Source organism: Chiloscyllium plagiosum, chromosome 22 (genome assembly GCF_004010195.1).
Source record: "Chiloscyllium plagiosum isolate BGI_BamShark_2017 chromosome 22, ASM401019v2, whole genome shotgun sequence".
NCBI classification, from domain to species: domain Eukaryota; kingdom Metazoa; phylum Chordata; class Chondrichthyes; order Orectolobiformes; family Hemiscylliidae; genus Chiloscyllium; species Chiloscyllium plagiosum.
The window spans coordinates 59,274,652-59,286,215 of record NC_057731.1 but is presented as its reverse complement, the minus strand read 5'-3'; the positions used below and the strand labels follow the sequence as shown (position 1 = coordinate 59,286,215).

The following is an 11,564-nucleotide window of genomic DNA, read 5'->3' as shown; positions in this document are numbered from 1 at the left end:
TTGCTGAACAAAGAGACCTTGGAGTGCAGGTTCATAGCTCCTTGAAAGTAGAGTTGCAGGTAGATAGGATAGTGAAGAAGGCGTTTGGTATGCTTTCCTTTATTGGTCAGAGTATTGAGTACAGGGGTTGGGAGGTCATGTTGTGGCTGTACAGGACATTGGTTAGACCACTGTTGGAATACTGCGTGCAATTCTGGTCGTCTTCCTATCGGAAAGATATTGTGAAACTTGAAAGGGTTCAGAAAAGATTTACAAAGATGTTGCCAGGGTTGGAGGATTTGAGCTATAGGGAGAGGCTGAACAGGCTGGGGCTGTTTTCCCTGGAGCACCAGAGACTGAGGGGTGACCTTATAGAGGTTTATAAAATCCTGAGGGGCATGGATAGGATAAATAGACAAGGTCTTTTCCCTGGGGTTGGGGGAGTCTAGAACTTGAGGGCATAAATTTAGGGTGAGAGAGGAAAGATATAAAAGGGACAACTTTTTCATGCAGGGGTGGTGTGTGTGTGTGGAATGAGCTGCCAGAGGAAGTGGTGGAGTCCAGTGCAATTGCAACATTTAAAAGGTATCTGAATAGGAAGGGTTTGGAGGGATATGGGCCTGGTGCTGGCAGGTGGGACTAGATTGGGTTGGGATATCTGGTCGGCATGGACGGGTTGGACCGAAGGGTCTGTTTCTGTGCTGTACATCTGTCTCTATTTACACTCAATCACTGACTAACCTGTTCCCGTCAGTAATCCATGCTGAATCTGTAGGTGACAGAAAGTGGGCCTGAGTAGCAATGTGGGAATACTGTGTACTGGCAATTTTCAGTGATTTCCCTACACAGCCAGGGTCACTGTTTAGCTGGGGGTGGGGTTGGGGGTGGCACAGTGTGGATGGGGTCACGTGCAGTCGGGGTCAACAGAGTGGGTATTGTTAATTTAATGAGAAGGGCCTGTGCCCGAAACGTCGAATCTCCTGTTCCCTGGATGCTGCCTGACCTGCTGTGCTGTTCCAGCAATAAAGTTTCAACATTGTTAATTTAATGTCTTGGAAGCACGTTGACTATTTTTACACTTTACTCGTTGTAGCAAGTGAAATTGGGCAGCCCAGACTACCGTGACTGTAACAATGATGAAGCAATATCTGACTTCCTGAAAAGGATAGAGTGTTATGAAAGCACTTACCAAACTCTGGATGAAGTATCAGATCGGTATGTCAGCATCTGTGTATAACCTCATCTGAGAATACAAAGGCACCCTTTAATATCCCACTCGGTCTAATCTCGCTGTCCGTGGATCCTTTGCATGTTTGTCCACCTGGTGTTTGACTCTTTGCTGCTGTCCTGTCTGTGGGTGCCTTTGCTGTATTGCCATTTGCCTGAGTATATTTTGCTGTTTTATTGGGAAATATTTGATAATCTGATATACTGTGTAACATTTTTATTTAGCTCCAAGTAGTTTTCCTATTGAATTACATGAATAAAGTGAAAGGGACAGATATGTTAATGTAACTGTTTCTTGCAAAAACATTGTTGGTAGCAGCTTTTTTAACAAACTTCAGTCATTTGCAGCCTGGCGCAGTTGGTAGTGCATTGACCTGCAATTGACTTGCCTCGTGCATGCTGTGCTGCAGTGCATTAGAAGTTGCATGGGTGCTCGAGTATGACCCAGTTGCTACACATGGCATGATCTTTACTGCAAAAAAAATGCCATTTAGCCCAACTTGTTCATACTGTTGTTTTTGCTGAACACAAATATTTTCTCATCCTTTCGGTATTTCCCCTCCTGTTCTCGCTCATTTGTCTTCCTTCCCCTTCTCTGTGCTGAAGCTATTCACCTGGACCACTCCCTGTGCAAGAAAGTGCCCCACTCTCCTCTGTCTGGATGAAGACATTTTTACTCCGTGCCCAATGGGATTGATTAGTGTCAGATAATAGTGTCTTTTACTTATTCACTACATGTGAGCGCCACTGACTCGACCAGCAGTTATTGTCCATCGCTAATTACCAAGGGGATGAAAGATTCCCGGAGTTACGCAGGATTGTAGATTTGAGATTAAAGTCTGATCAGCCCTGATCTTATTGAATGACAGTTGGCTCGAAGGGCTGAGTGGCCTATAGTTGTTCCTTGTTTTCATTTGTTTGTCATTTAATTTCCATTAGCTGCTGTGGTGGGATTTGAACCACAAGACCATAACATATAGGAGCAGAATTAGGCCATTCGATATATCGAAACGCGCAGCAGAAACACATTTTTCAGCTCTGATCTCCGGCATCTGCAGTCCTCACTTTCTCCCATTCGACATATCAAGTTTGCTCTACCATTTGATCAGGGCTGATATACTTCTGAGCCCCATTCTCCTGCCTTCTCTCCATAATCCTCGATTCCCTTACTAATCAAGAACCCAACTATCTCTGTCTTAAATACATTCTATGATTTGGTCCTAACCTTAACAGCCTGCAGCAGCAGTGAGTTCCACAGATTAATCCTAAGAATTATCCTGGGCACCTGGATTGCGAGGTCACCACAATGCATGATCTCCCCAAAAATGGTGACTTGGTGCAGCACAAGCCAAGGTGTGATATCTGAAGGAGAAAGTGAGGTCTGCAGATGCTGGAGATCAGAGCTGAAAATGTGTTGCTGGAAAAGCGCAGCAGGTCAGGCAGCATCCAGGGAACAGGAGAATCGACGTTTCGGGCATAAGCCCTTCCTGAAGAAGGGCTTATGCCCGAAACGTCGATTCTCCTGTTCCCTGGATGCTGCCCGACCTGCTGCGCTTTTCCAGCAACACATTTTCAGCTGTGATATCTGAATCTTGACTTGCAGATCAGAAAATGCCACTGTTGACCAGGGTAATGGATAATACTGCTGTAGCTGAGACCTAACAATAATTTATAATACTTTAGCATAACTGCCTTCCTTCGCTTTTTATGCCTTTGTTAATAAAGCCAAGAATCCTGTATATTATTTGCAGCTTTTCCATCCTGTTACTTTAAAATATGAATATCTTGACTCCTAGGTCCTTGTGTTCCTTCATCCCCTTAATAACATTCACTTTCTATTTAAATATTTCTAACATTTTGTATTGCCTGTCCTCAATCTTCCCAATGCGGTTGGTGTCTGCCTTTCATTTCGTCAAGCTATGTTCTCCTGACCATTGTTCTTGCCCTCCTCATAATCTGCAACTGTTCAGCAGCAAACGTGTATTTATGTCACACCTTTTAATGTAGTAGATTATTATACTCGACAGAGGCATTGAGATAAAGTATGACACAAGAGGAGCTGTTAGAGCAGATGAATGAAGAAGTGGTCCAAAAGGTTGGTTTGTGTTTGGAGTCCTTGCAGGGTATTTTTAATCGGCCTGCCCAGGGATGTTATAACACCTCTGGAGCAGGTGGAACTCAAACCTGGTGGTCCTGGCTCAGAGCTAGAGACACTATTCCCACATCACAAGAGCCCTTTGACATCTGTGCAGGCTTTGAAATGATCCCCATGTGGACCCAGGTTTAGGCCAAAAAGAACCATGGTACTAAAGCTGATTCAGCAGCACAGCTTTCAGCCAGTCAGAAACCACTTCCTGTTCATAAAGAAATTATACATCGCCCTGTCTCTCTCCCTCCATGTAATTCCATGCTAACACAGTGAGTGCACGTTTACCTGAATTTGAGTTTGTGAGAGTTTCTGTATTTGTCCAAGTGGTTTATTTATTGGTATTTTTCTTTTGACTTAAAGGGATCTTTCCTTTATTAAAATCATTGATGTTGGAAGACGGTACCTTGTCAATCACGTACTTGATCATATACAAAGCAAAATTGTTTACTACCTCATGAACATCCACATAACCCCTCGCTCCATCTACCTCTGCCGCCATGGTGAAAGTGACCTGAATCTGAAGGGCAGGATTGGTGGTGACTCAGGGCTTTCTTCCCGAGGCAGACTGGTGAGTTCAAATTGTGACATATCCCCACAATTGGCAAAATGTCTCCGTCGGTCACCACTGACTGGATAGATCTGCTCCTTCATCCAGGATTCTCTAGATCACATTTCATAACAAATGCTTGTTAAGTACTTATTTGAACAAATACATTGTCTTCTACAGGTCTTCATTCTGAATTTGCTGAAACTTTCTGCAGTACTGGATGCTGTAGTTTGCTGGTCAGGCTTAATCCACAGTTGAAAATCCAATGTCTGTTCTATTTCTGCTTTGCATGGTGACACACAATATCGTTCACTGATATTGAGTACCACTGTTTACTGGGGATCTGAGAATCCTGAACATGGCTTCAGTGCATGTTAATCTGCCTGGGTCTGCTCCTGTCACTGCTCTGATTAACTTGGGAGGGTTTGTGTCCATGTTCTATAAACAGTTCTGGATATAAGCTTGCTCGCTGAGCTGGAAGGTTTGTTTTCAGATGTTTTGTCACCATGCTGGGTAACATCAGTGAGCTTCCCATGAAGCCTCACCGGAGGCTCACTGATCATGTTACCTAGTATGGTGACGAAACATCTAAAAACAAACTTGTCAGCTCAGCGAGCAAACTTCCAACCAGAATCTCAATCTGAGCTACAAATCTTCTCTGAACTCACTATAAACAGTTATTTGAAGGAAGCCACAGGATTGTGTGAACTGAAATGTACATTTTCTTTGTCAGTTCTTTTTTTTTGTACATCTCATCAAAACCATTGCCCAAAGCTGGGCTGTGAACTTTTCCAGGGTCTTTAAGGACTATTTGTCCCTTCCCACTCAGTGAGCATTGTCCATGATCAGGGACTCAGTTTAGTTCAGTTCTGTCCCCATAACAGAACATAATGGACTATCATTAAACAGGAAGCTGATTCCTTGCTGCAGGCCCCTTTCACACTGCAGTTGGAGGTTGGAGGAGCTCCATTGCTGTCAGATTACATAGTGATCAAAGCAAGGCTATTGCTGAGTTACATGGTTCAGCTACTTACTTGAGCCATTGGGAAGCCACCAGATGGTACTTTATGGAGACAATGGTTGTCTTTTGTACATTCACAGGACGTGGGAATTGTTAGGCTAGGCTAATATACATAGTGGCGTGGCACGGTGGCTCAGTGGTTAGCACTGTTGTCTCTCAGCACCAAGGACCCGGGTTCAATTCCAGCCTCGAGCGACTGTCTGTCTGTGTGGAGTTTGCACATTCTTCCTGTGTCTGTGTGGGTTTCCTCCCACAGTCCAAAGGTGTGCAGGTTAGATGGATTGTCCATAGTGTCCAGGGATATGCAGGCTAGGTGACTTAGCCATGGGAAATGCAGGGTTACGGGCATAGCCTATGGGGTTGGGTCTGGGTGGGGTGCTCTTAGTGAGTTGGTGTTGACTTGATGGGCTGAATAGCCTGATTCCACACTGTAGGGCATTCTGTGATTGCCTGGATCTACTTGCCCCTTGAGAAGGTGATTGGTGTGCCACCTTGAACAGCTGTGGTCCATTTGGACCCATCGGATGGAGACCATGTCAGATTGCTGCAGGTGGTACTACGCCCAGGATCACCAAAGGATTTTTGCCAAGGAGAGAGGATTGCAGAAGGAGGGGTGTCATAGTATAAGGGTGTTTGGTTGGTTCTGTGACCATCCTGCTGTTCAAAAGGATTTGTTGGGATCCTTGCATAGTAGGTCCACACCAGTGAGGGATCAATGCTTTTGGGGCATTGATCATCTGCTGAACAATAGCAATTGGCATTGGGGGCAGGTTCTCTGTCCACAAGGTAGGAAGGTAGTGGATCCAGGCAGATCACCTACTCCAGAAGAGTCTGTTCAGGAAGCTAGTGGTGACAGGCCATGTCTCTGTAGCTAATACTGTAATTGACATCAGGTGAAATCGATGCCTTATTTCTAAATTCTTTACTGTCTTTGCTAGTTTGCCAAATCATTAGGAAAATTTATACAGGAGCAAAACATCAGGGACTTGAAGGTCTGGACAAGTCAGATGAAAAGGACGATCCAGACTGCGGAAGCCTTGAAGGTGCCTTATGAGCAGTGGAAAATATTGAATGAAATTGATGCGGTGAGTTCATTTGAGCTACATTTTCTTGTAGCCAGTCATTTGAGAGCTGCAGTAGCTCTCTCACATTTCATTGTGGCAAAGATTAAGGCACTACTTCTGAAAAAGATGATAGAGATAATATTTGTAGGGCAGCTCAATCTAGACTGAATATTGACTCAAAATTGCTGGAGCTAATGGTTACAGCATTTAACTGGAAATGAAACCAGTTCAGAATAAAATATTAACACTTTCCCTTTTATGCAATAAAAACTAAATTGGGAAAAAAAAGTCTGTGAACAATTAATTAATTGGTCAAACTGAGAGTCACAATGTGGTTTGTCAGGGAAGAATGTCACTGAGGTTCCTGGGATTTGGGAGGTGGATTGTTACCAATGTTTTTTGGATTTGGAGGAGATGCATTTTAGTCTCAATTCAAGCCTCATCAGTTGTGAAATATCTTTCCAGGGTGTCTGTGAGGAGATGACGTACGAGGAGATTCAGATGAACTATCCAGCTGAATTTGCACTAAGAGATCAAGACAAATACAGATATCGCTATCCAAAGGGTGAGGTAGGTAACAGAAGCTGATCCTTTGTGTGGTGTCAAAGCCAGAGAGGATGCATTCGAGGAGCATTGAATACAGTGACTTTGTTCAGAAACCTAATGATAGGCATATTGATTCAGGTTCCTGGTAGGATATTTTTCCAAGTTAATTTTTATTCTATGCCAGTGGTTTAAACAAGCCATTTCACCTATCTCTTGTTGGCAAACTTCAGGCTTCCAATTGTAATATTAAAATCGTTGTTTTATTAGAAACCAGGAGCAGGAGTAGGCCACTCAGCCCTTTTGAGTCTATCCTGCTATTAAGCAGGAGCAGTACTGATCTGCTATCACACACCATACAGAACATAGAACATTACAGCACAGTACATGCCCTTCGGCCCTCGATCTGAAGCCCATCTATCCTACACTATTCCATTTTCATCCATACGCCTATCCAATGACCATTTAAATGCCCTCAAAGTTGACATGTCTGTTACTGTTGCAGACAGTGCGTTCCATGCTCCTACTACTCTCTGAGCAAAGAAACTACCTCTGACATCTGAGCTATATCTGTCATCCCTCAATTTAAAGCTATATCCCTTGTGCTAGCCATCACCATCCGAGGGAAAAGGCTCTCGCCCTATCAATCCCTCTAATTATTGTGTATGTCTCAATTAAGTCACCTCTCGACCTTCTCTGTAATGAAAACAGCCTCCAGTCCCTCAGCCTTTCCTCGTAAGAGCTTCCCTCCATACCTTAGAATCCTTTCCAAAGCTTCCACATCCTTCCTATAATGAGGTGACCAGAACTGTACGCAATACTCCAAGTGCGGTCGCACCAGGGTTTTGTACAGCTACAGCATGATCTCATGATTCTGAAACCCAATCCCTAACACAAAGTATGTCTTATTAACAACCCTATCAACCTGGGTGGCAACGTTCAGTGATCAAGATCCTTGGCCACCGAGATCTCTGCTCATCTACAGTACCAAGAATCTTACCATTAGCCCAGCACTCTCCATTCTTGTTATTCCTTCCAAAGTTAATCACCTCTCCCTTTTCCACATTAAACTCCATTTGCCAGCTCTCAGCCCAGCTCTGCAGCTTATCTATGTCTCTCTATAACCTATAACATCCTTCGTCACTATCCACAACTCTGCCAGCCTTCGTATCATCTGCAAATTTACTAACTTATCCTTCTCTGCCCATATCCAGGTCATTTATAAAAACGACAAACAACAGTGGACCCAAAACAGATCCTTGTGGTACCCCACGAGTAACTGAACTCCAGAATGAATATTTCCCATCAAACACCATGCTCTGTCTTCTTTCAGCTTGCTAATTTCTGATCCAAACCGCTAAATCCCCCTCAATCCCATGCCTCTATTTTGTGTAGTAGGCTACTGCGGAGAACCTTATCAATTGCTTTACTGAAATCCATATACACCACATCAACTGCTTTACCCTCATCCACCTGTTTGGTCACTTTCTCAAGGAACTCAATAAGGTTTGTGAGGCACGACCTACCCTTCATAAAATAGTGTTGACTATGCCTAATCAACTTATTGCTCTCAAGATGCTCAGAAATCCTATCTCTTATAATCCTTTCCAACACTTTACCCACATCCGAAGTAAAGTTCACAGGTCTATAATTTCCAGGGTTGTCTCTACTCCCCTTCTTGATCAAGGGAACAAAATTTGCTGTCCTCCACTCTTCTGGCACTCATCCTGTAGACAATGATGACATAAAGATCAAAGCCAAAGGCTCGGCAGTCTCCTCCCTGGCTTCCCACAGACTCCTAGGGTAAATCCCATCCGACCCAGGGGACTTATCTATTTTTACACTTACCAGAATTGCTAACACCTCCTCCTTATGCACGTCAATCCCATCTAGTCTAGTTGCTTGTATCTCCGTATTCTCCTCGACCATGTTGTCTTTTTCTAATGTGAATACTGACAGAATATTCATTTAATACTTCCCCTATCTCCTCTGACTCCATGCGCAACCTCCCACTATATGCTTGATTGACCTTAACCTTAATCTTAATCCAGTCATTCTTGTATTCCTGATATACCTATAGAAAGCCTTAGGATTTTTTCCTTGATCCTACGGGACTTCTCATGTCCCCTCCTGGCTCTTCTTAGTTCTCTCTTTAGGTCTTTCCAGGCTAACTTGTAACTCTCAAACGCCCTAACTGAGCTTTCACATCTCATCTGAACATAAGCTGCCTTCTTCCTCTTGACAAGAGATTCAACTTCCTTAGTAAACTATGCTCCCCCACTCGACAGCTTCCTCCCTGCCTGACCAGTGCTTACTTATCTCGGACATGCAGTAGTTGTTCCTTGAATAAGCTCCACATTTCCACTGTGCCCATCCTCTGCAGTTTCCTTCCCATCCCATGCATCCTAAATCTTGCCTAATCACATCGTAATTGCCTTTTCCCTCAGCTATAACTTGTTGCCTTGCGGTATATATCTATCCCTTTCCATCACTAAAGTAAACATAACCGAATTGTGGTCACTATCACCAAAGTGCTCACCTACCTCCAAATCTAACACCTGGCTGGGTTTATTACCCATACCAAATCTAATGTGGCCTCTTCCCTTGTTGGCCTGTATACATATTGTGCCAGGAAACCCCACTGCACATGTTGGACAAAACCTGATCCATCTAAAGTACTTGAACTATAGTATTCCCAGTCAATATTTGGAAAGTTAAAGTCCCCAGTAACATAACAGCTACCTTGTCACTCTTGCTCCTATCCAAAATTATCTTTGCTACCCTATCCTCTACATCTCTGGAACTATTTGGAGGCCTATAGAAAACTTCCAACAGGGTAATCTTTCCTTTCCTGTTTCTAATCTCAGCCCATACTACCTCAGTAGACAAGTCCTCAAATGTCCTTTCTGCAATTGTAATACTGTCCTTGACTAATAATGCCAAATCACCCCCCTTTTACCATTTTCTCTGTTCTTACTGAAACGTCTAAATCCCAGAACCTGCAATAACCATTCCTGTCCCTGTTCTACCCATGTCTCTGAAATGGCCACAACATCGAAATCCCAGGTACCAACCCATGCTGCAAGTTCACCCACCTTCCGAATGCTCCTGGCGTTGAAGTAGACCCACTTCAAACCAACTTCTTGCTTGCCGGCAGCCTTGTGATCTTGATATCCCAGCTGTTTCCATGCTGCTTGGCACCTGTAGCTTTTCAAATCTATCTTTCTTCAATATGTTCAGTGATGGCCTAGTGCTATTGTTGCTAGAGCTGGGGTTTTAATCCTGTTGCAGGATAGTTAGATTTGAATTTAATAAAGAACCTGGAATTAGAGTCTAATGATGACCATGAAGCCATTGCCAATTATCAGGGGAAATCCCATCTGGTTCACTGATATCCTTCAGGGAAAGAAATCTGCCATCCTCAACTAGTCTGGCCTACATGTGACTCTAAACATTCAACAATGTGGTTGAATCTCAATTACTGTCTGAAATGGCTCAGCAAGGCATTCAGCCATTCCAATTACTCCAAAGGCAACTGGGGACAGGCAATAAATGCTGGTCAGCCAGCCACACCCACATCCTACAAATGAATTAAAAACTAACTCCAATCCTCTTGTGATGAAAGCCAGTATGCCATCTACCTCCCTAAACTTGCACCTGCCTGTTTGCTTTCATTGACTGTACAAGGATACCTAGATCCCTTTGTATATCCACATATCACAATTTATCACTATTTAAATAATACTCTTCCTTTCTATTTATTAGGAGGAGAAAGTGAGGTCTGCAGATGCTGGAGATCAGAGCTGGAAATGTGTTGCTGGAAAAGCGCAGCAGGTCAGGCAGCATCCAGGGAACAGGAGACTCGACGTTTCGGGCATAAGCCCTTCTTCAGGAATGAAGAAGGGCTTATGCCCGAAACGTCGATTCTCCTGTTCCCTGGATGCTGCCTGACCTGCTGCGCTTTTCCAGCAACACATTTCCAGCTTTCTATTTATTACACCAATGTCTATAACTTCACATGTAGCCACTTTGTACTGCATCTGCTATATGTTTGCCCACATACTTGTCTAAATCACGAAGTTTTTTTATATCCTCCTCACAAAAACACTTAGTTTTGTGTCAGCAGCAAACTTGGAAATGTAACAACAACAGAAATTACCGGAAAAGGTCAGCATCTGTGTGGAGAAATCAAAGTTAACATTTTGGGTCGAGTGAACGGAGTTCTGAGGAAGGGTCACTGGACCTAAAATGTTAGCTCTGATTTCTCTCCACGGATGCTGCCAGACCTGTTGAGCTTTTCCAGCAATTTTTGTTGTTTCTGATTTCCAACATCTGTGATTCTTTTGGCATTTATTTGGAAAATGTTGTAATTGTTTTCCTCGTCCAGGTCATTAATATATATATATTGTGAATAGCTGGAGTCAAAACACTGATCCCAGCAGTATCCGCTAGTCACTAGCTGCCATTCTGTCAGTGATCAATTTATTCCCACTCTCTGCTTCCTGCCTATCTACTGTTTATTGGTCAATGCTCAGATATTACTCCTGATGCCATGTGCTTTGTTTTCTACACACTAATATTGGTTGGTTGGGGTCCTCAGGATCAGGGAAACAGGCATTGGAGGGAAACTGGGAACTGCATGTCCTGGAAGACAATGACATTGTGGTATTATGGTGAGGCTATTAATCCAGAAACTTAGCTAATGTTCTGGGGACCTTGGTTTGAATCCTGTCACAGCAAATAGTTGGATTTGAATTCTATATAGAATCTGGAATTAGAGTCTCATGATGACATGAATCCATTGTTGATTGTCAGGGGAAATCCCATCTGGTTCACTAATGTCCTTTTAGACATGGAAACTGCCATTCTAACCTGATCTGGCCAACAGCAATGTGGTTGACTCATAACTGCCCTCTGGGCATTCAGGGACGGCAATAAATGTTGGCCTAGACAGAGATGTCCATATCCCATGAATAAGTTTGAAAAATGAAATCATTTTGAAAACCTCCAAGGCCAGGAATCACAGAATTGTTA

General features: G+C 43.4%; 1 protein-coding gene across 5 annotated transcripts in view; it reads left to right on the top strand.

The window, feature by feature from the left end:
- The window catches only part of LOC122561370 (6-phosphofructo-2-kinase/fructose-2,6-bisphosphatase 4-like), a 177,705-nt gene that overhangs the window by 127,565 nt on the left and 38,576 nt on the right, over nucleotides 1-11,564 (top strand). For all 5 annotated transcript variants that reach the window (XM_043713128.1, XM_043713130.1, XM_043713131.1 and 2 more), the window contains 4 exons: nucleotides 1,073-1,194; nucleotides 3,716-3,923; nucleotides 5,862-6,008; nucleotides 6,453-6,557. In XM_043713128.1, coding sequence (XP_043569063.1) covers nucleotides 1,073-1,194; nucleotides 3,716-3,923; nucleotides 5,862-6,008; nucleotides 6,453-6,557 — 582 coding nt within the window. The remainder of the gene's footprint in view (nucleotides 1-1,072; nucleotides 1,195-3,715; nucleotides 3,924-5,861; nucleotides 6,009-6,452; nucleotides 6,558-11,564) is intronic.